Genomic DNA, 27,346 nt, shown 5'->3' with positions numbered 1-27,346 from the left:
TGTGTCAGTAAATTAATAACAGAAGATAACAGCCTTGCTATCATATGTGTATTCTTAAAGTAATCTGAAATAAAAATTTACCAAGTATTAGCCAAAGGATTCCTTTCGATAGCAAGCTCCTTTATTGCATTTAAAATATTTTGCTTTACTAAGGGTTGGGTCACATACACTAAGATACGTGAGTCACTTAACACCTTTGGGACTCATTTGTAAAATGCGAGTGGGTTGGCCTAAAAGGTCATTAGGGTCCTTTTAAACTCTCAATCTTATGATCTTGTGATCCTAAAGAGATTCATTAAGAAAGGCAATGTGATAAACTGAAAAGAAATCTGTCTCCAAAGTTAGGAAGATGAAATTTAAAATAATGCCTCTGACACACAATGGTAGGCAATCTTTGGCATGTCAGGTGTGGAGCAGGTGCTGATCCACAATGGTAGTGGAAATTTTTTCGTAGGGAAATGTATGTATCATTGAAATCAAAGTGGCACAGATTTAGAGCTAAAAGGAGTTTTTGAAGACCATTTTATAGATGAGGAAACAGAGATATGAAGTGATTTGTCCAGGTCACAGAGCAAGCCTGAGACAGGAACTGAGCACAGAATTTCTTGATTCCAAGTCCACTGCCCTCTCCACTATACCTAATCCTAGGTCTGCTCCGAAAAGAAAAATCTACATATTAAATAAGGTGGACCTGCTCTCCCTCAAGAGATATACAGAAAGAGAATTAAGGCAGTTTTGTTAGACCATCCAGCAGAATACATAGTTACCCAATTTAAGAGTTAAAAGACTCACAAAGGCAATACTTACTTTAATAAGATTAGCACCCCCTTTTTCACAACCAATATGATATTTCTTTTCAGGAGTCTGAAAGGCCAATAACTCTTTTGTTACACCAAGGTGACCTTCCAAGATTGTCTCTTCCACTCCTGTTTCACCTGTTCTTTTAACTTCATCCTAAAACAGAAAAATAAAAGAGATTTTTAAATTTGCAGTCAATAATGTAAAAACAACAACAACAACAAACAACAACACACTTCAACATTTATTAAGCACTTAGTACGGGAAATGCAATGTGCTTGATGTTAGTGATACAAAGACAAAATATCATTCTAAATATTTCACATACCAGGAAAAATAATATATGACTACTTATATATATGAATATTTGAAGACACATATTTGAGAATTGCGAGTAATTATTAAGTAATCTAAGTGATGATCACATCATTAATGTTGATCTTACTCCAAAATTTGCTCCGGACACATTTTTTTGTCCTTTTTCAACTCTAATTATGCAAGATGATCACATGACCCAAAATGATCACATAATGACTAAAAGTTTCACATTTCTTAATGAGATTCAATCTTAAAACAATATATGAATTTCTTAGCTTAACTGAAAAATTTTCAAGTGTCTGTTAAATGAACATTTGAACAGCAACTGTTATTTTTAGATGAAAAAGATAAGTCAAATGGTAGTACATGAAAAGCTTCTGGTTAGTTATAATCATCCTTTCTAATTAAGGGGCCAGGAACAAATTTTAAAATTTAAAAATGATTCTTGCTTTGAAGCTTAAAAATTGAAGGCTTAAAAATACTGGAGAAAAAAGGAAATAAGGTGTTTTACGAAAATGACTACTTGTATGCATGAGCTAGCAGAATTTGCATGTATTTGACATACCAGTAAGGCACCTTATCTTTTTGCCTATGATTAAAACAAAATATTAACTGTTTCCTGGGACTTCTAAAATGATTTAATAAAAATAGCCTATTTATATCTTGTAATATGATAAAAATATTCACTGCAACTTACCCTGATCCTTTTAAGCCAATCAATTTCATTATTTAGAAGAACTTCAGCATTGGGCACATTAATATTACTATTGTAAGCATAATTCAGAAGATGCCTTAATAGAGTAAAATAATCTCCTGAATGTTTAGCTCTCTCTCTCGCTGTGCTCTGAAATATAAACCACAATGTATTAATGCATGCACGTGTGTACACACACACACACACTCTCTTCCCTTAGTGTTCAAAATACTTTTAAGAGTCAAACAGTCAACTGATATAGATCAGAGTTTAAACTAACATTTCCTTATTTAAGATAAGTCAAATTTTTGTTTACAGGGTCTCATAATTTTAAATAAAATTCTCACAAAAATTATAATAGCTCATGTATGAATTAAAAGTTCAACAGAACCTAAACCAAACTGTCAAAAAGTATGTACATTAATGGAAAAAAATCACTAATTTTTCATTCTAAACATGACCAGTCTGCCATTAATTAAAATGTCACTAGTAGACAAAATGTCACTAATTTTAATAAGAATATTTAATGTCTTACCCCTAAAACGGTAAATAATAAAGTAATGAAGAAAAGTAGAGGTCTGTGTCCCATGCAACACCTGGTGGACATTAAAAAGAATTGCTCCTGTGCCATCTGACGAACAGTTCTGAAAAGGAAAATAATTTATGTTTTAAGACTTTCAAACAATAGTAATAACCTGTATTTGACAAAGCAGAAGATATATAGTAAAAAATGTTAACGTAAGTCTCTCACCAACTTTCTTTCTTTTCACGTCTTATTTTTAGGTGTTGAGTATTAATATTTAATTAACAACAAAAGCAGTAGAACATTCAACCTCTGAAAATTATTATTTAGGTTTGGTTTTATAATATGAACATACTAGATGAAAAAAAAATGTTCTTGCAAAGACCCAAATCTATACTCCTGAATGGAAAGATGACTGTGTGCTTTCAGGATTCCTTTCAGAGAGCCATTCCTGTATGCTGGGAAATACTTTCGTTCAAAGACACCAACCTCTAAAAGGGTCAGTGCCTAACGCTTCTGGGAGCCCCTTTACTCTTTGTAACTTTTGCTGGGAGCTAGAACTGTATTGTTCATACCTTATTAAGCTTACAATTTAATGAGGGTATAATGACATGAAAGTCTCCTGGAAGAAAGAATGCTGGACTGCCACAGGAATCAATGTACCTTTGAACCAGAAGACCGTTAGTGAGTCTAACATTCCTCATTTTACAGATGAAGAAACTGTTTCAATGAAGTAAAACGACACAATTCGCATATCAAGGCACAAAGCCAGTTTGTAAGCTGAGAGAAGAACAAAATAATTATGCAAACAGCTGCTACCATTTGTATAGTGCCTGATAGTTTACAAAGCACTTTACTTACAAAATCCAGTGAGGCAGGTAATGATGAACAAAACCCTTATGCAGACTGACTTGAAGCTAAAACACTTGAGTGTCTCCTCCGAAGGTGCTCATATCATTACATTTCATACTTCATTTCACTTTTTTGTTAAAATATCCAGTCACTTTTCTTCTTTGGTTTGCTCTGAGCATTAGCATGTTTAATAGTCTTTAAACAGACTTGTTTAACTAAAGCTACTTTCCAGGGATAGGGACTGCAACTGTAATTTCTCCTCTCCCAACGCAGAGTGGCTAAATCCTAGAGAGTTATCTAGAGCAGGGCTTCTTAAACTCTTTCCACCCTGGGGCTGTGACCCACAACCACACACACAGCCTAAGCACTGCCTTGGGTAGTCACATTAAATAGCAACAAACTGACTCAGAATATCACAAATTAACATTATCCACGTGGTACTGCATTTTTATTTCGCTTGTCAAATATTTCCCACTTGCTGGCCCCCAGAATTTGACATCTCTGATCTAGAGTCCTGGGGATTAAGTGACTTGTTTGGGATCACATAGCCAGCATGTGCCAGGGGCAGGATTTTAACCCATGTCTTGCTGTCTTCAAAGCTGGTTTACTACGCACTATGTTCTCTTTCTAAGCTACTGCCTAATAATAATGATAGTTAGCATTTACACAGCACTTTACAGTTTGCAAAACACTTTACAAATATCTCATTTGATCCTTATAATTACCTTGGGTAGGTGCTTTGATTATTACTGTTTTACAGATGAGAAAACTGAAACTGATGCCAAGAGAGGGTAACTGGTTTTGAGAGGGTCACACTACTGAGGCCAAATTCAAACTAAGGTTTTCCTGACTTCCAGACTTCAGGTCTAGAGCTGTATCCACTGTGCCACCATGCTGCCTAACAAATTCAGTTTGATAGAATGAATCACTAAAAAGATAAAATCACTTAAAAAAATTGATGTTTACTTTCATCATATGAATCCAATTTTCCTTTTTTTTTTTTTAAGAATTATAAACAATTATATTACCATGAGAGTAAGAATTCCCTATGCTTTAAGTAAAAAAGTTTTATAAGTAAAGGCTTATGAGTGCACTCACTCTTCTTAGTGGTCAAGCGCAGTTGTGGTACTTTCCAAACTCAGAATCATCCATTTGAGCTCTTTCCCTTGACCATATGAAAATTTTCCATGTTTGAACTCTCCCTGACTCAGAAAGAATAGACTCGGTTTCCCTGCTCTTTCTTCTTTATATTTATAATATCTAACAATAATGAGTCAGACCTCAATATCATATTTTATAATTAGGTGCTTTTAAAACTGAGGTATCTTACAGACTGAAAATGATTTGTTTTAGGTTTTTTAGATTTGTTTTAGTTTTTATAAAGTGAGAGAAAAGAACATTCTTTTTCATCAAATGCAATCTTATATATTGTAATCTAAAGGAACAGTTTTCTTTATATATTTTGTATTGCTTAAAATACTTTTAATTTTAAAGAAATTATAGGACAGCTTGTAATGTCTTGCAAAAGCTTAAGAATCATAAAGTGTTCTCAAATTTAGAGGACAAGATTTTGGACAAATCATTCTTTAATGCAAAAAGATAAAATCTGGTGGAAAAAAGTATTACTTCTCTTGTAAAAATACACAATTTAGCAGTATTTAAAAAGGATCCATTTCAAAAAGTCAAGCGAGAAGTTTGTAGAAAACTAAGCTGCCTTCCAGCAACTGGGTGGAAGAGCTGGAATTCACACTTTATACCAAATGGCAATAGGTACAGCAGCTCATTTGTTAATCTCTGCCCAGTAAAATATTTCACTTTCAGGCTCACCTGAGATGCTAGTAGCCTTCCTCTTGAAGTCTTCCCTGATTCATGTTAATTTAGACTATATAGGAAATGCAAAACTCCCTGCCAGTAAATGATTATGTAATTCCTCCTCGAATATTCCTGGACTACTCTGTCTGCAGCTTTTCTTTGTCTGCTTTCTATCATATGTATTTCAATACAAGTTGGATTACCCATCAGACGTAAGCTCCAAAGGAGGGACTGTTATTTTTATATGTGAATTTGCAGTTCCTTGTCCATAGAAGGGACCGAATAAATCTTTATTGCAGATTCCAGATTGTAAATTCCACTAATAGACAACACACTGCAGATTAAGTAAAGATTCTTAAGGAAAAGAAAAATATTATTTTCATGTTCCTAGATAAGGTTGTTGTTTTTTTTTTTAAATAACGTATTTAGTTGTATCTAATCCTTTCAATAGCTAAGCTGAACAAATTATGTCCTCCTACATAATTTCCCCTTCTAAAAAATGCTATTTTTTACATTTAGGTTGCATATGAATTTGTAACTTACTGTGGCATACGGTCTAAAGCCATCTTCTGGCAAACAGCAATTCCTAATAATATCTTGTTAAAAGTCCTTTTCCCATTATCTTTAATTCTTTGGTTTAATACTGTGACAGTGTTTGTTCGCTCCTGGATCTTTCTTCTCTGGTCTGTTCCATTGATCTATTTTCCTCTTTTGTAATGAGCAATGAATATAGTTTTGATAACATATTTTTTGAGATTTTATATTATTAGTCTTCTTTCATTCCTATTTTTTCTTTTGAAAATCAAGACCTTTTGCGAACTTCAAATAAATATTACTATTTTGTTTACATTGCTAGTATACCTCGTGGTACTTTGCTATAGACTATATCTGAAGATTAATGTAGACAGTACTATCAACTTTACTGTCATTGTTTAAAGTGAATGTATTTCCAATTACTTAAGTCTTTCTTTCAGAGGATCACAGATTTAGAACTAAAAGGGACCTTAGAGGCCTCTAATGTAAAGAGGATTTTTAGTTTTGGCATTGAAGTAACAACTTGGGTATGTTCAGTATTTTAAAGGTTTATGAAATGCTTTCTTCACAAAATCCCATGAAGTAGGTAGAAGTAAAAGTGGTTGCTGGTGCTATTTTGCAATCTAACAATTGAAATTTTATTCATCTTGTAGAAACTACCCAAATGGTTTCCTGCGAAGACTGATTTCAGATGGATTCACCATCATAAAGCTTGCATTAATATGATTAAGAAAAGAATAACAATAACAAATTACCATTTAATATGCAGTTTAGTTATTTCATTTACTGGCATCTAGTTAGCTTTCCAGATCCAGGGATAGGCTGTAAAGAATACTTTGTCTCAGTAATTTCTCAGAATAAATCAGACCATGTACTGACAGATATTTTACAAAAATAGTAAGACCCATAAAAACTGAGGTACCCATCTCATTCACAACATGTCACTTGAGAAATATTTTTAAATTTTCTCTGAGAGAAATGCAGTAGTTTTCAATAGGTAGCTCATCTGAAAAAAGAAACCTTTTTATGAGAAAAAAATATTCAGGAGAAGCAGCATTGTATCAAAGCATTGCCTAAGGTACGAATCAAATGTCCTCAGAGATGACTCTCAAAGTGAGAATCCTGTGGCATTTGTTTAGGGATAATGTTAAAGAACTGACAGCATGAATGCAGTTCCAGTCTCCAAGGAAGAAATAAGAAGAGTCACCACCTGTAATCGCTGGAATTTAAGAAATATTAAGGAAGCCTATGCATTAGGGAAGTAAAAAGCCTACAAAGTAGATTCAAATCCATAGGAAGGCACAGGCAGTTAGTCCATTAGGGATCCTGACTTCAGAGTAGCCAAAATAGCAGAGCATCTGTATTTCCTGGACATCAGATTAGGGGGCCAGTGCTTTTTTCCATGTGGAGGGTACCTTCTGTGTGTGGCTAACAACTTCCCACTATCTCCCCTACTAAATTTAGCATAGCTCTCCAGAACCCAATCATAAGTCACCATCAGATGGAGTACTAGAAATGAGTTCCTAAGCCTCAAGGAACAAGATGTACCAGAAGATCTATGATGAAAGGTATAGGTGTACCCATCGGTTAACATCTCAATCTGTTACACTGGTGAATCAGAGTGTTAAAGAAAGACAAATTTGCTTTAGCTAAAGACACTGGAGGGGTCACTGGAGTTTAATGAATGAACTGGTCTGCCTTGTGCTTTTGGAAAACCACTTTAGTAGCTGTGTGAAATGTGGAATGTTAGCTTATTGAAGGCAGGGGCCACTTGATTTTTGTTTCTGAATTTTCAGCATTTTAACACAGTGCCTGACATAAAGGAGGAACTTAATAAAGACTTACTGATTGACAGGCTATTGGCGAAGCAGGCCAGACTACCAAAGCCAGGCACCTTGTGGTCTTTGCCTCAAAACACCACTCCTCAGAGAATGTGAGCATTACAATTAATTAGCCAACGACTAATACCTCTATGGTTAAAAAAAAGTCCCACTACATGTTGGTCTGTATATCTGCATTACTTTGAATTACAAGGTACCTGAGAGTCAACCATCCTCAAAGCACCCCACACCCTAATCTTGCACTACTTGTGTCTCACTCCAACTTTAGTTCCACCATTTCTACTGTTCTCTGAAATGACATTTCTTAATAAATAATATTTCTTTCATTTTCTCTCACATTCTTTCTATGAACTTGCTCTCACTGGAACCCTGCTTCCCCCAGGCAATGCTTAAGTTGTGGTTATTCTCTGCAGCACAGTCCAAGTCTTCAGTCATAGTCCCCCACTCCCTTCCCGGGCTGCCCCTCAAAAGACACACTGGTCTTGGATGACAAGTGGGATACTGCTTGTTCTGTTATCTCACTTCCAGACTCTACTGTTTGCTCTATCACACTCAATAACTTCTCCCTAGAAACTCACTGATTAAAATTTTCTACTCTATTCAAATCAGGGTGGCTATTGCATATCTTTCTCCAGGTCATTCTTTCTCTTTTCTCACAGAGATCAGCTTTGGGTTCATTGTCTTTCTTTCCTCTTTAAATCCTGTCTTTATACTAGGGGACATCATGTGGATGCTCACTCAAACAACCTAACCTCGGAATTTCTCAGTCTCTTTAAATCCCATATGACTTACTCTTTGACTCTATCTCAGTCACACATAGGACTGGGTCACACCGTGGACATCACCATTACCCACAAGTGTTTCATTTCTTGTACCCAAACTGACATTCCTTTATATGATCATAAAACTTATCATTTCATCTTTTCCTCACCCTCTTCTTACCTTACTCTTTATTTTAACTTCTAATTTCTTCATCCCTCAGTATTTTCTTAGCATGTTATTCCTGCTATGACTTAATTTTTCCTCCTTTCCAATATCAACTCTATAGTTAACCAGTTTAATTCAATATAATATTCTATTCTCAAATCCCATGCTCCTGTGTTCTAATGCTACTTTTGTCATGAGAAACACAGCCCTATATTGGTACTCTTGCAATCCTTTCCATCCCGGAATGGATCTACAGGAAGTTATGCAACCAACTTGACTAGGTACATTACAAATTCATGCAATGAAAATTCAAGTGGCCTTCACTGCATCAAGGCAATTCTTTTATTTCTTCATAATTGATCCTTTCTTGTTTGAAGAAGCTGACTCCTTCCTCCATATACCAAAATTCTAGAAAATGCTGTTTACGCATGTTGCCACTGCACCCTCACGTTCCTATTATTTTTCTAGTTCTCTACTTCCATTCTACCACTTAATGGAAACTTCTTTGTACATCAGCAATTTATTCATTCCTTCATTTACTTATTCTTAGATCCAAGAACTTTTTATTTTTTCATCCTTCTTGACTGGGTCCAAGAACCCAGGACATTGCAATCCCTTTATAGCCTGACCTCCTTCACTTCCCCATGCCCCACCCCCATCTACTTTTCTAGTTTTATTATATATACACCATTACACTCCTTCCTGTTCTCTATGGTCCTGCCAAACTGGCCATTTTGCTATTCTTCCCACACAACCCCTCCTACCACCTCCCTGTTCCTGTCGTCCCCCCTCTCCCCCCCGCACCTTTGCCCAGGTTGGAATGCGTGTAATGCTTTTCCTCCTCAACTCTGCATCCTGGAGACTCTAACTTCCTTTAAACCTTACTCCAAAGGTCATCTCCTTCAGGAGGCCTTTTCTGATTTCCACCATTGTTAATAGTTTTCTTTAAGTACAAGTCTAAAAATGTTATTAGTACTCTGCTCAGTAAACTGAACTAAAACTTTCTGATGCAAGGTTACCTTGGTCCAAGTTTAAAGGCCTGTATCTGTCTTAACCTTCCTTGACTACCGTATAGCTTTTGACACTGCTGACCAGTCCCTTTCCTATTAGTTAGCAGGTCTTTTTTTGTTTACTCCAGTTATGACTGCTCCTTTCAAGTCACCTGCCCTGGTACTTTGTGTATGTAGGTGTCTGGTATTAACTGCAAAGTACATAATCAATCTGATTTCTATATTGACCATCTGGTGATGTTCATGTGCTGAACTGCTGTTTGGGTTCTTGAAAAAGAATGTGTATTATGACCAGTGAGTTATCTTGACAAAACTCTTATTAGCTCTGCTTCATTTGGTACTCCAAGGTCAAACATGCCTGATATTCTAATTATCTTCTGATTTCTTATTTTAGCATTCCAATCCCCTATGATGAATGTGACATCTTTTTTTGGTGTTATTCCTAGAAGATGTTGTAGGTCTTCACAGAACTGATCAACTTTGGCCTCTTTGGCATCAGTGGTTGGCACACAGACTTGTACTGTTGTGATGTTTAACAGTCTGCCTTGGATTCAAATAGGTATCATACTGTCGTTTTTTTTTTTTTTTGGCGAGGCAAGTGCGGTTAAGTGACTTGCCCAGGGTCACACAGCTAGTAAGTATCAAGTATCTGGTCTCAGACCAAATTTGAACTCAGGTCCTCCTGACTCCAGGGCCGGTACTCTATCCACTGCGCCACCTAGCTGCCCCCCCATTCTGTCATTTTTAAGATTATACCCCAGTATTACTTTTCTCACCCCTTTATTGACTATGAGAGGTACTCCTCTTCTTCAAAGGGATTCTTGTACATAGTAGTATATGTAGTGATCATCTGAATTAAATTCACCCGTTTCTGTCCATTTAAGTTCACTAATACCCAAGATGTCGTTGTTTAATATTTCCATCTGCTTGACCACATCCAGCTTGCCTGGGTTCATAGATCTTATATTCCAGGTTCATATGCAATATTCATCTTTATAGCATTGGACTTTCCTTTTGTCACCAGAAAGATCTGCAGCTGAACTTCCTTTCAGTGCTGGCCCAGGCACTTCATCAGTAGTGGAGCTTTTAGTTTTGTCTAGATGTCTTGCTAGTCATAACAAACACTCTTTTTCAACAACCCAAAAGGCAACTCTACACATGCATATCACAGATGATCAATACAGAAATCAGACTGATTATATACTTTACAGCCAAAAGTGGAGAACTCTATACAATTAGTTAAAGCAAGACCTAAAGCTGATTATGGATCAGATCATGACCTTCTTACTGAAAGATTCAGACTTGATTTGAAAAAAGTAGGGGAAACCATCAGACCATATACGTATGACCTAAATAATATCCCTCATAATATGAAATAGAGGTGATGAATAGATTTAAGGTATTGGATCTGGTGGATAAGAGTGCCTGAAGAACTATGGACAGGGGTTCACAATATTAGGCAGCAACAAAAAACACTCCAAAGAAAAAGAAGAGTAAGAAAGCAAAATGGCTGTCTGATGAGGCTTTACAAAGAGGTGAGGAAAGGAAAGTGAAAGATATACCAGACTGAATGCAGAATTCCAGAGACAAGCAAGCAGAGATAAGAAATTTTTCTTAAATAAGCAATGCAAAGAATTAGAAAAATACAACAGAATGGGAAAGACAAGAGATCTTTTCAAGAAAATTAGAGTTATCAAGGGAAAGTTTCATGCAAAACATAGGCATGATAAAAATGGTAGACATTTAACGGAAGCAGAACAGATTAAGAATAGGTGGCAAGAATACATAGAAGACCTATACAAAGAAAGATCTTAACACCACTGATAACCAGGATGATGTTGTTACTGATCTAGAGACAGACATACTGGAGAATGGAGTCAAGTGGGTCTTAGGAAGCACTGCTAATAAAAAGACTAGTGGACGTGATGGAATTTCAGCTGGGTTATTTAAAACCCTAAAAGATGATGCTGTTAAAGTGCTGCACTCAATATGCCAGCAAATTTGGAAAACTCACCAGTTGCAACTGCACTGGAAAAGATCAGTTTATGTCCCAATCCTAAAGAAAGGCAATGCCACAGAATGTTCAAATTACTGAACAATTGTGCTCATTTCACACACCAGCAAGGTTATGCTTAAGATTCTGTAGGCTTTAGCAATATGTGCAGGCTGGTTTTTCTTTTTCTTTTCGTTATTTTTTTTAAATTTAATTTATTAAGTTTTAGTTTTCAACATTCACTTCCTTAAGATTTTTGAGTTCCAAATTCTTTCCCCATCTCTCCCCTCCTCCCACCCCAAGGTATGCAATTTGATATAGGCTCTACATATACATTCATATTGAACTTATTTTCACATTAGTCATGTTGTAAAGAAGAATTAGAACAATGGGAGAAACCAGAGAAAGAAGAAACAAACACATAAAAAAGAAAAAAAAAGAGAGGGAGTAAATAATATGCTTTGATCTGCAGGCAGGTTTTTCAAAGAGGCAGAGGAACTAGAGACCAAATTCACTGGATTATGGAGAAAGGAAGGGAGTTCTCAAAAAATATCTACTTCTGCTTCATTGACTATACTAAAGCCTTTGACTAAGTGGATCACAACAAAATGTGGCAAGTCCTGAAAGAGATGGAAGTACTAGATCATTTCACTTGCTTCCTGAGGAACCTGAGGACCAAGAAGCAATAGTTAGAACCAAACATGGAACAACTGATTTAAGATTGGAAAAGGAGTATGACAAGTCTGCATATTGTCACATGATTTATTTAACTCATATGCCGAGTACATAATATGAAATGCCAAACTGGATGAATCAAAAGCTAGAATTAAGGTTGCTGGGAGAAATATCAACAACCTTAGACATGCTGGTGATATCACTCTGATGGCACAAAGTGAAGAATTAAGAAGCTTCTTGATGAGGGTGAAAGAGGAGAGTGTATAAGCTGGCTTCAAGCTTAACATCAAAAAAACCAAACCGAACCAAAACAAACCAAAACAAAAACCACCACCTAAAATCTTGGCAGTTGGTCCCATCACTTTCTGGCAAATAGAGGGAGAAGAAATGGAAGCAGTGCCAGATTTAATATTCTTGGGCTCAAAAGATCCCTATAGATGGTGACTGCAGCCATGAAATTAAAAGATGCTTGTTCCTTGGAAGGTAAGCTATGGTTTTTCCAATAGCAATGTACGGCTGTGAGAGTTGCACTATAAGGAATTGATGCTTTTGAATTGTGGTGCTAGAAAAGACTTCTGAGACTGTTGTCCCTTGGACAGCAAGGATGACAAATAGGTCAATACATAAACAAATTAATTCAGGCTATTCACTGGAAGGTCAAATACTGAAGCTGAAGCTTAAATACTCTGGTCACGTAATGAGAAAATGGGACTCACTGGAAAATGATGCTGAGAAAGCTTGAAGGCAAAAAGAAGATGGGAGAGGATGAGATGGATAGTGTCATGGAAACAATGAAAATGAACTTGGACAGACTTTGAAAGATAGTGGAGGATAGAAGGGCCTAGTGTGCTATGATGCATGGGGTCATGGAGAATCAGACACAACTGTAACAACAAAAGACCTTAACTGTGATGCTTAAAGTTCTACTTCTTAGTGATCCTCCTCCCTTGGTGATCTCATCAGCTTACATGGATTTAGCACCCATCTGATCTTCCTCTTGAACTTCTCTAGATTTCAGTATCTTAAACTCAAAATGTTCACCTCATTATACTTCAATCTAAACTAAATTCTTCTCTGAACTTTCTTCTTTTGAAGGCTGTCTACAACTGGTGCCTCCATTTTCTTTTCACTCTTTTTAAATCTTTGAAGCTTGATTTCTGACCTCATTATTCAATCAAAACTGCTCTTTAAAGATACAAATGATTCCTTAGTTGCCAAATCTATTAATATTTTCTCAATCCTCATCCCTTTTGATCTCTTTGGAGCCTCCACCACGACTACTGACACATTCTTTTCCCTTGGTTTCCATGTCATTATTCTATCTTCCTTCCTGTATGACTGCTCTTCCTGTCTCTTTTGCTAGATCTTCATCTGCAGGCTGGGCTTCTTTTCTTCTCTTTTTATTCTACTTTCACTTGGTGATCTTGTTAGCTCAAATACTTTCAGTGATCATCTTTATGAAGATTTACCTGTCCAGCCAGAGCCCCTCTCCTGACTTCCAATTGTCTGATAAGACATTTCAAACTGGACATTCTGTATAAACATCTAAAACTGAACACTGTCCAAACTGAACTTCATTTTTCTCCCCTCCAAACCCTTCCCCTTTTGCACTTGCTTATCACTGACAAGGACACTGACATCCTTCTAGTCACTAGTTTTTAACTGATGTGTTTTCTCTGACTCTTCACTTTTACCCACTATATATCCAAATAGTTGAAATGGTCATCTTTGTAACATCTCTTTCATACATCCCTTTCTCTCCTTTGACACAATCACCATGCTGATATAGACACTCATTATCTCAACAGACCCTGAATCTTTCTGATAGCCTAGCGGTAAATCTCCCTGCTTCAAGTTTCTCCCTGCCCCAAGCCACTCAGTTGTTAAACTGATCTTTCAACAGCACAGTTCTAAACATATCATCATTCCTACATAACCTGACCCCTCCTCCCTTCTTCCAGCTTTTATATACTTTATTCCCCTTCACATACTCTGTGATCCAGTGACACTAGTTTCCTTGCTTCTTCCTATAGAGGACACTCCATCGCCAGATCAGGCATTTTCAGTGACTATTCCTCATGCTTGGAACATTCTCCCTTCCTAATTTTATCATCCTGCTTCCCTATCCTACTTCAAGTGTCACCTGTAGTCCCACTTTCTGTAAGAAACCATTCCCAGTCCTCCTCAATATTAGTGCCTTTCCTCTTAAGACTACCCTCAATTTATTCTTTACACATCTTGTTTGTTTATAGTTGTTTGCCTACTGTCTTTTCCATTAGACTGAGCACCTTAAAAGAAAGGCTGTCCTTTGCTTTTCTTCATCTCTCCAGTGCTTAGTACAGTGTAGGCACTTAGTGTTTGCTGACTGATTGGTTATATAGTTTGTTTCTGTATAAAACACAAAGCTATTATGTGGGATGTGATTAGAACAGTCTTAACTAGAATCACAATGGGAGCACCAAAAATGAGAAAATATGCTAAATATTTAGATGAACAATATCAAATAGACACATGGGAACAGAATTTCACCTTAGTTTCGATATTTTACACATATGCTAAGATTTCTTTAATAACAGCACCAGAAATCCATGTTGAAACAACACTTTGGTCTATTAAATATGAGAATTCTTAAATAAGAAAAATGGTGGTTTCTCTACTATTTTCATCCCCACTTTCTACTATTTTCATGTAAGAGTGACAGAAGTATGAGCTATGCAGTTCCTAATATCTAAAAATATACTTAGGGCAATGTAAATTTTTAAGAGTATAAATTAAGCACTCCCATAGATTGCCAGCACAAATAATCCTTTTAAGTAGTGACAATGAATAAAATAATGCAAAATTCACACGTTCAACATTCTAGACCTTCAAGGATTATATCGCATTTAGCAACAATGGTAGATTTTGTCAAGGATTAAAATTAATTTAGGTCTTGGTTCACGTTTGGGGAAAGAAAACTTCGGTTCCTGTAACATAAAATTTAGCACACTTCAAGTAGTTTCCACGGATAAAATTTTCACTATCAACTCAATCGTTCTTGCCTTGCCATAAGTGAGAACCAATATTAAGGACGCTTCAATTATTTTAAAAAGACTTACTTGCTATGACAATGCAAGAGCAAGTCAATGATAAAGGTTTGCCACGCCTTTTCTTTACTAAGTGCATCTAAGGCTGTTGGAATCAAAGCAAAGCACAGCGTCATCACTTCCAATGCTTCACAACAAACGTGTTCATCTTCCGTGTCTGGTTCATTCCCTGCATTTGTCTGTAAAATCACAAACAAGAAATGGCTTGGAGATACAGTCAGGAACATAAGTGACTTTTAGCCATAAACTCAAAATTAAAGTATTTACTTACCAAAACAAATAACCTCCCCTCCCCCCATCATTATTATTATTATTTGGTGATTACCTTTCCTTGCACTGAATTACATTCTATACAATTCGATTTAAAGTGCCTGCTTACATGGCAAGGGCTAAGCTAGAGTAAAAGACAGATACAATTATAAATAAAAGCTATCGTGGTTCCTCTTCTAAACAGTATATAAATTTCAAAATACTATAGTAACATCACTAACAGTTAAATTAGTTTTAAGGGATTGTGTTAGAAACAAAGAAATAAAAAGGAAAAACTTATTTTTCCTGTTAAGGAGCTTACAATCTAGTCGTAGAATACACACAAAACTTTGGTCATACTCAACTCAACAAACATTTAAGTCTCTACTACATACAAGGTGGGAGGGGTCAAACAGAGCAGGACGAAAAACTGAATCAGAAGGATGGATCACTTTGAGGAGAGGTAGGTTAAAAAGTATCAGGAAAGATTTCCTAGAAGATTATGGCACTTTAGCTTGGTCTTGGGACAAAGAGAGTATCATCAACCAGAAATATGGAGGGATTTCGTTTTGAGCATGGGAGACAATAACATTTGCAAAAGTAAAGATCTGAGGGAGCAAGATGATTGAACAGTTCAGTTTGGATGAAATTTAGAGTGCTAAAGGAAAACAATAAGTAATAGTAGCAAGTATAGAAAGGTGGGATGTAGTCAGGTTTTAGAGGGCCTTGACTACCAGACTAAGGGGTTTATATTTTATTCTGTAGGCAATATGAGAACCACTGAAAGTCTAACTAGTAATCTAAGGTTACCATACTATGGCAATATAAAAAAATTCATTTTGTCATTATGTAGCTTAATTAAAAACAAACAAAATAAAACAAACAAACACTGTCTTGCTCAGCTTTCTATCTATAGGTAGATGCTTTTGGAGAATTTATAGTTTATGGGAAAATTTTGTTCAAAAGCCATCATTTATGTAACTCTTAAATTTAATAGGGAAACTATTTCACTACTATTCATACAGGAGCTGTAACTCTGCCTGAGTAGGTACCTATTCTTATAGCTTCTGATCTGCCTACCCTAATTAGTATCAACGTACTTACTGTTTACTATGTGCTCAGGATTCTATGAGAAATAAAACAGGTTATTTTCAGTGCAACAGCTAATGTTGAGCAAAATAAATGATTAACTAAACCTGTCATTTACTTATACCTCCTAGATAGAGGACAAAAGATACAAATAGGCAGACCTTATCAAAGGCAGAAAGATGACAAAGTTAAACAAGACCTCGAATAGTATCTCTCCTCTGCATATAACCTGAATTATGTACTAGAGGAATATGGAATATATCCAATTACCAGATATCCGAAATATCTATTTGAGCAAACAAGTGTCCAGGAAGGTTGGTTAAGATTTCCAGCTATTTAAGAAATATATTTCACAGAAACTTATCTACTGATAATATAATCAAGAACGCACAGAAAAAGGCCTAAGATAATTAGTGGAAAATTGTTAAATGCTGCATTATTGACACTTAAACACAGACAAGACTCAAAGATGCATCACTGTGGGACAGAGTAAATTTTGTACACTTTATAGATACTAGAACATAAAATCTCAGTTGAGTTCCATCATATTGTAAAGGTTTCAAGGATGATCTTAGAAACAAAGTATGCCTGCTTCTCATTACAAAGGTAGGTTTCTTATCCATGAAATCTTTGGCCATGGCAACCCATTAAAAAACAAAAAACATCAAATGGTCCTAAATGCGAGATCATAATCCACTTTCCATCAAAATGACACACTATTAGAGGAAATGAATCACATCAACATTAATATTCTTGCTATAAACAAGACAAAAGCAACTTGTAGTGGAAAGAAAGATGGTTCTCTTTGGAAAGACAAATCAAGGAGTTGGTGATGCTGGTTTTGCTCTGCGTCCAAAGGCAACAAAAAACATCATTTCAAGAAACATTTGGTTTCAATAAAACCAGTCTAATTAGACCAACATATAATTTAGTAGTCAATGACTAATACATACAGTTAATACATACCTAAAAGTAGGCATAGAGGGAAATGGTGAAAAAATTCTGCAAAATACGACTCAGGGCTAAAAACCCACAAGATCAAAGGTCTGTAGACTAAACAGAAGTCACACAATGATGGATCACAAACACTTTTTTTAAGAAGAGAATTGGGGAAGCACTAGACATGGTAAGCTCCTAACAACCTCACAAAAAAATGAAACTTTTTATCTTAAAAGACAGCAAATGGCTAGTCAAACAACCAGTATTTATTAAGCACCTACTAGGTGCCAGGCACTAAGAGCTGGGTATACAAAAAAAGGCAAAAGGCAGTCCCTGCTCTCAAAGAGCTTAAAGTCTAATAGTGGAGACCACCTGCAGACAACAATGTACAAATCTTGATGATAATCAACAGAGGGAAGGCACTAGCATTAAGGGGATCAGGAAAGGGTTCGTGCAGAAAATGGACTATTAGCTGAAATCTGAAGGAACTTAAGGATGCTAGGAGGCACAGAGGTGAAGGAACAGAATTCCAGGCATAGGGATGGTAAGTGAAAATGAATCAGAAGATGGAATGTCTTGTGCAAGGAAATCAAGGAAACCAGTATCACTTTATCACAGAGTACATACAGGTGAATAAGGTGTAAAAAGACTAGAAAGGTAAGAGAGGGCTGAGTTATGAAGGATTTTGAATCCCAAACAGAAGATTTTATATTTGATACTAAGGTAACAGGGAATCACTGGAGTTTATTGAATAGGGGAGTTAACATGGTGAGACCTGTACTTTAACTGATTAGTTACTGATGTTGGGGTCCTTTCTGAATCAACCAACTATCCATCTATCTATCTATCTATCTAAGATTATCAGCAGAGCAGCCAAGTGGCACAGTGCATAGAGCTCCAGCCTTGGAGTCAGGAGGAATTGAGTTCAAATCTGGTTTCAGACATTTGACACTTAGTAGTTGTGTGACTGATTGCCTCACCACAAACAAACAAACAAAACAAAAAGATTATCAGCTACTTATTTAAAAATCAAAATGAAGAAACAAAGAATTAAAATCACTATAAGATGATCTATTTATATAAGCTATTATTTATATAAACTATTAAGAAAAGAAGTGGATAAAAGAACAGACATAGAGCAAACTATGAATATTTCCAATGGAATTTAAGTGTAAGAAATGGATCTTCATAACATGTTGGCAAAAAGAACCTAGAAATTATCTTTGTCAGAAAATGTCTGATTTCTTTGCCAAGCAGAATGAAATGGATCTAAAGGCCAACACCAATTTAAAATATAATGTATATGTAAAATTATATGGAAGAAGATAGTAAATTATGAGTAGTTCAATTTTAGGTATGAATCAAAAGCAGATGAGGAAATAACAAGTTTATAGAAAACTTAGCAAGAGATACAATTAAGCCAATCCATGCCAAGCTTATTTAATGATGAAGCTAGAAGAATAAACATGAAAAATGTAGAACATCTATCAAGATTTATAAAACAATATTTTCTCCATCAATGACAGTGAAACCCATATATTTGGACTCTCTACATCACAGTCCCAGATGTGTTTTCTCTAGAGAAATAACATTAATGAAAATAACAGAAAAAAAGATGATTGAACGTACGTATTAAGAGGTCTGTGTTAGAGGTAACAATTGTGAGGGAGTCAAGACATTAATTCAAGATAACTGAAAAATAGGAGGATACCAAACACTTGGGTAACTTTCTAGTCCTATCAGACAGGTCCTAACTGGACTGTAATATTCTTTGATTTCTGCTCAAAACCCTCCCAGGATCACAGAAAGAGGGTGGAAGAAGTGATTAAAGCTTAAAATACATGGCCCTTTCCTGGCAACTACACCTCTTTGAGATGGTGAGCATTAAAATTAATTTGTTATCCACTTCTACAAAGTACTACCACATTTTATTATCCTTATTTCTCTATTATTCAATCACCAGCTACCTATTGGAGAGGGAAGAGGAAAGGGAACAGGCATTTATACGGCACACAACTATGTGCTAGGAATTGTGCAAAGAGCTTTAAAAGTAAACTATCTCAAATACCCACCCTCCTGTTTATTCAACTCCACTCCAACCCTGCTTGTTTACCTTTTCCATTGTGGATAGAACTCCTGGGATTCCTCTGGAATTCCTGTTCCACACTATTCAAACCAGGGTGGCTGTTATGTATTAACTCCAGATCATTCTGCCTCCTGTCTCAAAGACTATCGGTACCAAGCATACTGTCTACTTTCACGCTCTAACTCCTGCCTTTAAATCAAGTCTTCAAAATTTATAAGGACGCTCCCTCGAACATCCTTAACTTCTCTATTTCTCAATCTCCTTAAATCTCACAACCTATTTCTTTACCTCTGCCACATTCAGAGAGGTCATAACTTAGATCTCTCCATTAAACACAAAAATTCCATATATTTGCTCAAAAACTGATATTCCTCTATTTGACCACATAAGCTCCCATCATTCCATCTCTCCCTATGTCTTACTCTTCCTAAACTTATTCCGATTTCATTTTCTTCCCTTTCCAATCTTGACCGTATCTATGGTTAATCAATTCAACTTTATACAATCATCGATTCTTAAATGCCTTGATCCTCTTGTTCTATCACTACTCATGTCTTACCAAACTTATTCCCACAATCCTTCTCTGTTCCTCATGTACTACTAAATGAAATCAATGGAAACACTGCTTTTTCAGTTCATGCATTCACTTCTCTAAGCTCCAAATCCTTTGCAATCTTCTCATCCCTCATGTGGTCTCATCTCTCAATGGAAACTGCTTTTCTCATACTCATCTATCTTGACCTCTATGCTGCACTGGACACTGCAGACCAACCACCTTGCTAACATATAGCAGGCATTTAAGAAAATCTTGATTATTTTAAAAGAGTAATCTACAAAATCTTAATGAGAACAACCTACATGTGTCATTAAGGGCATTTTCAATCAAGTTATAAAAAGGAGATAGGGACATTTTTTTGTTAACAACATTCTCCAGCCACACAGTTGTATGGAAGGTGTGAAGAAGCTAAGATCACATTGTACAATTAATATTTGTGAACTATTAATACACACACACACAATTTGGCAGAACACCATCTTCAAGGCTCTCCCTCCAACAAGGGGGTCCCTCATACTAGAGACCTGGAAATCATTATAGTGAAAACTATTGTTAACACATGATAATCATATGTACAGGTTAATCTTCTATAAACAGTAATTGTTTTTTTAAAATGCAGAAATGCTGAAAATTACATCCTCAAAAAGCAATTGCTTTAGTTCAAATAAATACATTTGTTTCTTCTTACCTTCTCATAAATTTTACTAATATCATCATTTGAGCTAAATACCAGTTGTACTGACCCACACCCTGATGCCCAGACAATTTTTTGTACAGCTCGAATTACACAGATATCAGGGATATATTTTGATGCCTGGAAATAAATAAAAAAAATTAAAATAGTTTATAAGGTTATCAAAGCGGAATTACTGGAATAAGTAAGTTTTCTTTTAATAGGAAAAACATTAGTTACAAAGCACAGAGGAACTTAATGTTTTTACATGTTCCTTTGTGTCATTTGATACATTGTCCTAATAAATTCTCATATGTTTAGAATAGAAAAAAAAACAGTTAAAGGAAAATTCTGCAGTGGGCTTTCTATAGGAACATAGTACAGATGTGATCTTTTAATAAGAAAAATCCTTAAAAAACAGTATGCAATGTTACTAATAGCACTCAAAACAGTAGTTTATCATTTTACTGAACTCAAGGAATAGACAACAGAGAAAAAGCAAAATTGGAATTTGGAAAATTCAACCAAAGATTTAGTAAATGTTTTCGTTTTCTAGTGTCAGTATACTGAAGAATAACAACAGGAGAATAAAATAAATTATTTGGTTATTTTCTTTTCCTCCAATAAACCCATTTTTTATGACTAATACTAACCTCATCAGATATCTGCTGGGCAAGACGAATTGCCACATTTCTAAGCATACATTCAGATGTTGGATTAGGAATGTTTTGAAGGGCATTCTGTAGCACCACTGCTTGATCATGAGTAGCCTGATTTATCTGTTCAAAAAAAGAAAAAAAAGAGAGAGAGAGACCCACAAAATGAAAACGTGAACCACTTCTATGGAAAGAAATTATGAAAGTTAGACTCACAATGGGAATTGACAAGTAAAAAGTTACTGTATTTCAACTTCAAGATACTTCAGGATCTTTAATTTCATCTGTATGCATATGCCCAACACTGGTCAACAACTTCTACATTTGGAAGAAAAATTTTTAAGAGTTGCCGTGACCAAAAAACTAATCAATGTGCAGCAAAACTAATGATGAGCCACTCCAAACACAGCTAGGCTAGTCCTTGGATAAGAGACATAAAATCTATTACCAGGCCTCTTATTCAAAGCCTTTCCACCTTGGGAGAGCTTGCCAGAGCTTGTGCACCCCTGGCATGAAGTGTAGAAACACACACAGGCAACACAGTATAGCAGAAAGTGCACTGGCTCTGGAGTCAGAGATCTTGGATTCAAAATACAGCTATTTCCTACCTAGCCGACATTAGGAAAGACTGGGTTGAACCAGAAGACCTCTTGATATAGATATAAAATCCTATAAAGGTAATCTCCATAGTGTTATAATGCACTGGATCATGACTTTTTATTGGAGGAAGTTTCTATATTCATATTTTTTTTTCTCCAGAAGATTTTCTGAACGATAATTCTTTGGGAAAACAGAAAAGTGGAAAAGTTTAATACTTTTTTCTATGTACATTGTAAATCCCTACAGTAAAATTCAGGGCTGAAGAAGCCCTGAAAGTACAATACAAAAGATATTCACATCTAGTATATTTTTTTTCCTTTTTGGGGGGGGAGGGGTGGAGGTGAGGTAGGCAAAGGAGAGAAGGCAGAAGTAGGTGGGGAGTACTTTTATGTAGTCAATCCTTTGGTTTTCTAGAAGATTTCTGGAGAGGTGGGCCATGATGAGACCAAAGGAAAAGCATGAGATTAGAATGAATCAGGAGTAGAGATGTAGCATAAGAGAGTTTAGAGGTTGGTAGAGTTAACCTTTTGTCTTGGGATGCACTATACTAACATTGGTCTGGTTCAAGGCACTTATTACACTATTTGACTTAAGCCCTATGTTAACTTTATTTTAAGCAGTAAAAGATTTACTGTTTGCCTTAGATCTCAAATCAGTACCAAAGTTAAATGGTGGTTTTCAATCTGAGCATTTTAAAGTTAGATAAAACTTGGCAGAACAATGGTTATATATACAAGACTGAAAAAAGCATCTTTAAACATTTTATGGGTAAATCTTGAATTATCTGTTCTGAACTGGCAAGGAGGGTAATGGAAATAGTGTGACAAATTTTTTTTTTACCGGTGACATGGGATTTGTGCCTTCTGCAACTGGTTGACAAGCTTCTGCCACAGCTCGAACATGGCCATAGCCGACGGCAGTTAGCAATAATTTGGCGATTTTAAGAGCATTAAGGTAGGCACCCCTTCGAGTTTCCATATCTGCATTTGGCAGGAAATTATTTCTAGTTAGCATGCTCAGGACAAGAGGCAAGCCACCACTTTTTAAGAAATTATACTGAAAGTCACTGGCATCTTCACCCAGAGGTGCATTGGCAGGCATCAACAAAGCATAAACTACCTGAAAGGAAAAAAAAAATACATATATAAAGTTAAAAATCTCTTCAATTTTTCTGTCTCCCATTGTCTTTGCATATTACAAATAGATTTTCATGACTATTTTTACTCAACTATAATATCACAAAAAAGGCAAAGAAAACTAAGAGAAAAATATGAAAAAGAAAGAAAAATATTACAAACCTCTGTTAGATATAGCACTTGTGAGGCAGAGGGACCAAAGAAAAGTGAGTCAAGAGATGGACTGAGGCTGCTTTCTCCAAGTTTTGCATGATCTAAGCAAATAGCTCTCAGTTTTTCAACTGTAGTATTATCTGAAAATTTAAAAATTGAGTATTATGAACAGAGTTAACTTAAATAGCATTAAATTATAAGATTAAAAATCATGAGTCAACCTATTAGATCAAAATCTCTGGACTAGTAAAGAATTAAGTTTGACAGGCAACCCTGTGGATAAAATGTTAAGAGCTGGAGCCAGGAAGACCCAAGTGCTGCTGGGCAAGTCACTTAATTTCCATCAGCCTTAGTTTCCACATTTGTAAAATGGAGATTATAATACCCACCTCACAGGGTTGTTACAAGAATCAAATGCATTATTTGTAAAGCATAATGCAAACCCCAACATGATAGAGAAAACATTATTATTTTTCTTCAGGTATCAAAATGATTGTAAAAAAAAAAAAAGTACACATTTTCTGAAGTTACTAAAGGTATCATTATTAATACAAGGATTCCCAATCTTTCAACTATCATTTTCAGGTACCATCCCCATTCTCCCTACTGTGTCCTTCCTTTTCCATCCTTTAGGATCAAAAACTTTTAAGGAAATAAATATTAAGTAGTTCCTCATCACAAAAAAGGTTGGGGGTTTCTGGCCGAAAGCAACATAGTTTAAATACCAATACAGCAACGATCAACTGATAACAAAGATTATTCAACATTTAACAAGCACCATAAATGCTGCTTTACTGCTGCTATACATACAATATATACCGTGTTCTCTATTACATAGCAGTCCAAATAAAATCACTTGTTATACTGAAAGGAAGAAATAGAATTTTTACATAACTATTGCTAAAGAGCTATTGTACTAATATAACTATTTATAGAAAAAAGAGGGAAGCAATATTTTTTCTATAATTGTGTTCTAAATCTCTTTCCTGGGCTTATTTCTAATGTCTACCAAGAGAACAATCTAGTCTAGAAAAAACATTCTACATTACTCCAGATGGATAAGACAGTTTTTGGACTGTTTATCTATGCAGTGAGAAAAAAGGTCAAAGTTAGCTATCTAAGAAATTTTACTTCATGCCTTCTAAAGAGATTCTAAAAGCAGAAAATGAAAGTTTAACACACTATTTAAACAAAACCATTGCATATAATAATCTAAAGTTCTACCAATATGGCATATTTATATAAACTTCTCATAATGTAAACAACATAAGCATAAAACTATGACTTGTAGATTTTAAGCAAGGGTGCCAAGCACTGTGGTTTCTCAATAATTAACTGGTAGTGTTAAAACTAAACTTGCAAAACCCAAATCTCCAAGTTGTGGCAACATCACGGCTCTAGCCATAAGAAAGCAATAGTTTTTGATACTGGTGAATAAAAAGTAAGAAAAGTGAAAATGAAAATGATTATTCATTATTCTCTCATTTCTTCCTTGAACCCTCACTAGTTTTCTTCAAACACTTTATATAGTCTATGGGTTTAACCATATGCAGATAAATCCCAGTTCTACACATGTAGCCCCAGTCTACCCTCCAAGCTTTAGCTCCAGATCACCAAATGTCTACTGGACATTTATTCCAAACTGGATGCCTGATATATATCTTAAACTAAATATGCCTGAAGCAGAACTTAATTTTTTTTAAATCCTTAAACTTCCTCTCTTCCAAACTTTCCTAATTCTGTCAAATGTTACTACCATCATTCCAATGTCACAGTTTGTGATTTCAGTATTTTCTTCAATTACTCATTCTTCACCCCACATACAAATCAGCTGCTAAATCTCACTCTTTCTGCCTTCACATTTCTTGCATCCAACCACTTCTCTTCATTCACAATTAACACTTTAGTTCAGGCCCCCATCACTTAAGACCAATTATTACAACAGCCTCTCCTAATGGGTCCTTCCGCCTCTCTCACCACTCCAGTTCACTCTACATAATCCTGCCAAAGTAATGTTCGTGACTGTGTCACTCCCCTAATTAATCAATTCCAAAGGCTCCCTAATGCCCCTACAACCAAATATAAACTCCTCTTGTTCAGCTTTTAAAATCCTACCACATTATATTACCTCTTGCCCTCTGGAATTCAACCAAAATGCTGTCCCTGCTATTTCTTACTCATGATACTCGCTCTTCCATGTCTATGCCTTGCACAGGCTGTCCCCACACCTGGCACATCCCATCTCCTTAGTTCTCCTAAGATTCCTTTCTGCCTTTAAGACATAGCTCAGGCAGTGTTTTCTTTATGAAGCTTTTCCAGATTCCTGTAAATGCTAGTGTCTTCCCCCCTCAACTACTATGTGCATGTATTTATTAACTTTATAATGATGATAAAATATGATATAACTATATATATATGTATACAATTCACACACACACACACACACAACTATATTAGTACATGAGGAGAAGGGATTGTTTCATTCTTTTTACTTTCCATTAAGGCAGCTAAGTGGCACAGAACAAACAGCCCAGGGGCTAGAGTCAAGACGAGAGTTCAAAGCTAGCCTCAGAGAGTTGTTAAATGCATGATCCTGAGCAAGTCACTTAACCTCTGTCTGCCTCAGTTTTGTGAACTATAAAATGGGGATAATAATAACACCTATCTCCCAGAGCTGTCGTGAGGATCCAGCAAGATAATATTTGTAAAGCACTTAGCATAATGCCCAGCACAATAGTATATGCTTAGTAAGTGACTGTTCTTTTCCCATTAAGTGTCTAACAGTGCCTTGCACATAGTGGGCAATTAATAAATACTTGTTCTTGGTTAATGAGGAAATATGTTTTGCATGGCTTCACATGTAAAAGGGATATCATATGTCTTGCCTTCTCAATGGGTAGAAAAGGGGCTGGAAGGAGAGAGAATTTGGAATGGAAAATTTGAAACTTAAGGGAAAAAAAAAATTATGGCTGGGCTGTTGTTGATTGAGAAATTGATAAAATTCTTAGAAAAATATGTGAGTGCCATGTATGGGAGTTGACTAAAGAAAAGTACCAGAAGCTCCTTTATGGTGGAAAACCACCCCCCGGCCATCATTTCACTTTCGGAATGGTTTGTCTGCAGGATTTTGATTAAAATGAGGATCCAGTAAACTATCATTTGCATGAAAAAAATAAAGGCCTAATCATGCATACTCCAATTAACTCATTATTCTTATTAACTACTGCATGACAGAATATAAAAGTTACTTTATTTTAATTAAGACAAACTGAATTCTAAGAGATTAAGTTATTCAAATTAATTTATAGAATCTGAACTTAAAGCACAGATCAAAAGAACTAAAATAATATTCTGAATTATATTAATAATGGTTCAACTTTATTTTCTTATAGAGTGAAACAAACATAAAAATGTGTATTATATAAACTTGAGCATTAACATAACCATTAGGTTATTTTCCAAATTAACTTATATTTAAAAATACTACACAATTTATAAGTAACATAAAGATTTAAAGATGTACAGTTTAAATATCAGTTGAAATCCAGAAAAATGTTGTCCTGTGTAAAGGACATTTCTGTCTATATCACTATCTGAAGCCACTTCTAGTAATATGCTATTAAAATAGTAAGTAAGTATAATATGCAAATCAGGCATATTTCATGTTAGGGGAAAAAAATTGATAGGGAAGAAGCTAAAAAGAATAAGTAGCAAATCACTTTTCTGACTAGGAAAAATACCACAAGGGTTTTAGTATTCAGCAACAAGTTTTTTAAAATTTAGTTTTCTTCATCATCCCTACAAAAAAGTATAAAGCACAAAGTCGGGGGAAAGCAGGGAGCTGAAAAGGCAAACTAAGTGAAGACTCAACAAGTTTATTTTGGATCCAGGAACCAGAAAAATTTTCAAGAAAAAACATCAAAATGAAAAAGAATAGCATCATGCTGCCATAGGGAACTGGCTTCTCACCTTTGTAAAAAATAAAAATATACTAATATAAGAGAGAACACATTCCCCAGATGAACTTGTTCTACAAAAGGTTCTTAGACTTTCCTCTGTACAGGCTCAAAGACAGAGGTTAACATCTGGTCATGGTACTTCACTGGCCATGCTCCTCTCCTCCAGAGTACCCAGAGAACTGGGTCC

The 27,346-nt window shown here is 35.6% G+C and overlaps 1 protein-coding gene across 1 annotated transcript in view; it reads right to left on the bottom strand.

Annotated features, from left to right (window-relative positions):
* USP9X (ubiquitin specific peptidase 9 X-linked) overlaps positions 1–27,346 on the bottom strand; it is a 254,417-nt gene that overhangs the window by 43,029 nt on the left and 184,042 nt on the right. Inside the window, exons 22-29 of the mRNA XM_027875459.1 lie at positions 23,210–23,340; positions 22,752–23,030; positions 21,309–21,434; positions 20,671–20,796; positions 15,076–15,242; positions 2,346–2,454; positions 1,814–1,960; positions 808–954 (exon numbers count right to left, since the gene is read on the bottom strand). Coding sequence (XP_027731260.1) covers positions 808–954; positions 1,814–1,960; positions 2,346–2,454; positions 15,076–15,242; positions 20,671–20,796; positions 21,309–21,434; positions 22,752–23,030; positions 23,210–23,340 — 1,232 coding nt within the window. The remainder of the gene's footprint in view (positions 1–807; positions 955–1,813; positions 1,961–2,345; positions 2,455–15,075; positions 15,243–20,670; positions 20,797–21,308; positions 21,435–22,751; positions 23,031–23,209; positions 23,341–27,346) is intronic.

Source organism: Vombatus ursinus, unplaced genomic scaffold, assembly GCF_900497805.2.
Source record: "Vombatus ursinus unplaced genomic scaffold, bare-nosed wombat genome assembly UNPS02014809.1, whole genome shotgun sequence".
Lineage (NCBI taxonomy): Eukaryota > Metazoa > Chordata > Mammalia > Diprotodontia > Vombatidae > Vombatus > Vombatus ursinus.
The sequence above is the reverse complement of the archived record's forward strand: the minus strand, read 5'-3'. Positions and strand labels throughout refer to the sequence as shown.